Source organism: Olea europaea, chromosome 13 (assembly GCF_002742605.1).
Source record: "Olea europaea var. sylvestris chromosome 13, O_europaea_v1, whole genome shotgun sequence".
Classification (NCBI taxonomy): Eukaryota; Viridiplantae; Streptophyta; class Magnoliopsida; order Lamiales; family Oleaceae; genus Olea; species Olea europaea.
Genome location: NC_036249.1, coordinates 26,911,193 through 26,915,608, shown reverse-complemented (window position 1 = coordinate 26,915,608; position 4,416 = coordinate 26,911,193). Strand labels below are relative to the sequence as shown.

Sequence of the window (4,416 nt, the reverse complement as noted above, 5' to 3'; positions counted from 1 at the left end):
TTAATAAAATAATAATATTAACTAAATAAAAAGTCATTCAAGCCTAAAATAAAAGGAATAAAGCCGTTCCCTTCCACGTCCACAGTCGGATTACAACACAACTTCAATGGTATCAAGTTTTTAATAAATGTTTGGCCTAGTTGCTTCAAAATTTGTACAATTGCAACAGAGTTAGTGATCAATACCGCTCCAATTAGTCGAAAACATCAGTTCTTTTTTGAGAGTTTCGCAGCTAACCTCCCGCGAACTGTTGTCAAATTTGGCTTACGTTTACGAGGTTTTCTCTTCTTGCAATTTCTCTTTGTTTGCTTACTTTCTAAGCGCTGACGACGGATTTCAGGATCAGCCCAACCTTTTCCCCATTCAGCGAAACTAGAAAATGATTTACGGCTTCTCATGGACAGCAGCATATCTGCTTCTGGGTAAACATAGAATGGTTGTTCCAATGCCGACCTCAACAATTGCAGCCCAGATTCAGTTAGCTCTGGAAATTTTATCTGAACATGATTCTGCATGGGAAATCACAAGAGAAGATAAATTAGTGCTCTATACAATGAGATCATCTCGAAAAAATCCACGACTGCAGAACTTCAGTACATATCATTCTATGTAAGCGATATAACTAAAATCACGGGATAAACCAGAAAACGCACAACACAGAATGCTGCATTTGGGACACAGATATGGAACAAATTGAATCAAATCTGAATGTCATTTACCTTTCCTTAAAACTTGTAAAAACTGACATTGTCACAGGACAGTTAGTTCCCGTGAAAGGACCATAAAGGGAAAGGCCATTGCAAGTAGAACTAGTAGCTTCCTATTCGCCCTTGAGAACGTGAACTTCTAATTCAATTCCATAACTTTATTTCAATCAAAATAGGTATTAGAATATCAGTTATCAGAAAATAATATGTTAAAAGTAATGCACTACACAACCTGAGCATATTCCGAATAATTACTTTGGACTTATTCATAATGAAGTCAGAAAAAGGCATACGAAACTCGTCTAAAGTAAGGCAGACAAGATTCGAGTCACCTCGCCTGGGTTAACTTCAAGCACAATGCAAAATTATGAGCTTCTAGTTCTCAGCAAAAATAAAATAAAATGAAACTTTCAATTTCAACTATATACTGTTTTGACTTTCGTCATTCTCACTATATCATTTCCAGAAACATTTTCTGTTGTTTTCCTCATATAAATTAATGAAGATACCCAAGCTGATTTCTGAGGCCAACCATTATGCTGGGGTTCGTGCAAGAGGAGCATGTTCATAGTACAAGAGCAAATTTAGTTGTTAAGTTTCGGGGTCAATGTGAAAATGTATATCACAATGCATTGAAAACTAGCCATTCGAACCACACGATATCCATTTTCTGAGGCTTCTCGAGATGGAAAAAATGTAACATGTATCTAACGTGAAAGACATGTGATTTAAACCAAAATTAATTGTATTAGGATATTGACTGCATATTGAGATTGTACCATTTCATCTCCCTCCATGATAAACCCTCTATATTCTAGTATACGAAGAAGACCACGCCACCATATGAAATCACTAGCAGCAAATTTGTGATCCTGCAAAACCCATTAATAGGAAACCGGGGTTAAAGCAAGAAAAATATCAACAGAAGGGAAGAGGTGAAAGGAAAAAATAACTACAATGTCATCAAAAGTATCTTATGATAAAAATAATCGCCAGGGGACATTACAACACACATTCATTCTATAAGCACAAAAAAATCTGGCATGAAGAATTTGTGACCTGCTCAGTTGCTCACAACTTAATTGGCCAATTTCAAATGAGATGGACAATTTATAAATCTTCATATTTTGAAAAGTTGTATATCATTTCAAACTTTCAAATAACTCATTTATTGAGATCCCTATCAGTTTCACCATTAGGTTCTAGTGACAACATATTCAAACTTTCACCAAACAAAGTTGAACACTAGTGCAGCAATGGAAGTTGAATCTTATAAAACCAAGAAAAATTATAAAAGCTTAAGAATATTATCAGAATAACTTGAATATAATGAATATAAGGTGATAACAAAACAAATCTAGCCCTCTCTTATATAGGCGTTGTAAGAAGAGGTAATATCCTAATTTTATTAAACAAAGAAAAAGAAATTAATCTCCTAAAAAGAAAAGAAACTCTAAAAAGAATAAGAAAACTAATAACCTACTCCTAATAGAAGTAGAAATCTTTTAAATTAAATTAAAAAATGAATAGAATCCTATAAATACTAGGAACAGTAATGACTAATAAAAATTAAATCCTAAAACTAATAGTAATAATTGAATTCTAATATAATTGTCTGTAGAAATCCCGGATCAATTATGGGATTTATTGTATCTTATATTTTTGGTATAATTATCAATTAAGTTAGGAAATATCTTTCTTCCTTAGATAGAATATTATTTTCCCTTTTTACTACCAAATATTGTGTATATATTTAGGCTGGTTGTATTGAAAACATATTGAGAAATAAAGAATTAAATCTTTCTCTCATCTTGTTCACATTGTCTATGTTGATCTCCCCCACTTGAAAAATACTCATCCTCGCGTTTGGTTGATGAAGAGAAAATTAATTAGGAAAAAAATGCTCTAAAATTTCTAACATGAGTAATATTGAAGAAATGTCCATCTCCTAATGTACTCAATAAATGTCATTATATTCCTTAGTTGCATTGATTGAAGTCAAATTTAATCCTAAATTACTCATCTTCTTTTCTTAATGACATTTCTTAGGTAAACGATGCAAGGTTCAATTTCTCATCTTTAAGTCCACTCTCGATTTGCATTACCTTTAACTCTTTCGTGATTGCCAAGTTCAATTCCCTTTTCTTTAGCTTGACGCTTCTGAACATAACTTGTTTATTATCAAAGTACGGCTCAAGCTCGAGGTCTTCAATTGCTACTTTACTAGAATGTTTTTCATACTAATGCTTGTATTCACTGTCAATTATCTATTGAGGACCAATAAGTCTCGAAATTTCAACTTTCTCATGCTTTTCTACCTCTATTACGTTATCATGGTCGATAACTTATTGACCATCTTGAATGACATTTTTTTCAACCTTATAAATCTTGTATTCTTTGTTTACATTCTTATTTGCAAATTGCTTCTTAAGTGGCAATTTGTTATCTCTGAGTATGTAAGTGACATCTACATCGTAGTACCATGGTTGTCCCCAAAGTACATGACAATCATGCATCTCTACCACGTTACCCACAATCCCATCTCTGTAATACTTCCAATAGGAAGTGAAGATTCGCATACCTTCATATTCTAAATTTCTAGCTTCTTTTTAACTAATGGAACTGATAATAGAATGAGTCCTCAATTCCAAAGCTTTGGCTAATGCTTTAGATAGCATATTCTCACCATCCCAGTGGTCTATAATCACGTTGCATACTTTGTTATTGATAGTACATTGTTCCTAAAAATCTTGTCGTGCTACGCATTGGGCTACTTCATATCTCCTCCGGAGACATGCACAAAATCCTTAAGAATTTGTTCTTACTCCTCGCAAAATTGATGATCATTAATGTCTTGTCTTTTAAGAGGAATTTCGTTATGTCAAAGTGAGTTGCATTGGAACATGCTATTTGTGATGTCTTGACCGATAAAAATCACCCCATTGTAGTAATCCATCATGTTGTGAATATTCAAACTTAGGTTGGACTTGAGGAAAATCTCTAGCCATCTACTGCTATGTCCTGGGATCATTGAAGCGGCCAATATTTATAGAGATCAAAGTCAGCATTTTCGTCAATAAAATCTTTGAACTTATCCATCCTTTTTTCCAAATTTTGGACTGAGGCTTGTAATTTTGCAATCCTCCAAACATTATATCGATGATGAATACCATTGATACCATAGGTTGCCATCAGTTAAAGACAAACCTTGCTTTAATACCAATTTAATGCATCAGCAAAACTCAAATCTTGTAAAAACAAGAAAAAAAGGTAAATTCTTAAGAATATTACATAAATAACTTGAATTTTAATTTATTTGATTTGTGATAACAAAACAAGTCTAGCCCTCTTCTTATACAGGCATTAGACAAAAAGGTAATATCCTAATTCTAGGAGACTTAAGTATAAGAAATCTATCTTCTAAAAAGAAAAGAAACTCTTAAAAGAATAAGAGAACTAAAATATACTCTGAATAGAAGTAGAAATCCTATCAACTAAATAACAAAACTACTAGAACCCTATAAATAGAAGGAATCCCGATTACCAATATAGTTTAATCCCAAAACTAGTAGTAATAATTGATTTCTAGTAGAATTGCCCTACATCAAACGCCATTTAAACTTTGTTATTGTTCACCCTTCCAAATATTTGGTTGAATTATTACAAGTGTTTAAAAAAAAAAAAAAAAAAAAAAAAAAAAAAAGAACCC

The 4,416-nt window shown here is 32.6% G+C and overlaps 1 protein-coding gene across 3 annotated transcripts in view; it reads right to left on the bottom strand.

Moving 5' to 3' along the window:
* The window catches only part of LOC111408073 (ATP-dependent DNA helicase Q-like SIM), a 21,696-nt gene continuing 17,280 nt past the window's right edge, over positions 1 to 4,416 (bottom strand). For all 3 annotated transcript variants that reach the window (XM_023037842.1, XM_023037843.1, XM_023037844.1), the window contains 2 exons: positions 1,487 to 1,579; positions 1 to 509 (listed from right to left, as the gene is read on the bottom strand). In XM_023037842.1, the coding sequence (XP_022893610.1) occupies positions 207 to 509; positions 1,487 to 1,579 (396 nt within the window). In that variant the 3' untranslated portion in view covers positions 1 to 206. The remainder of the gene's footprint in view (positions 510 to 1,486; positions 1,580 to 4,416) is intronic.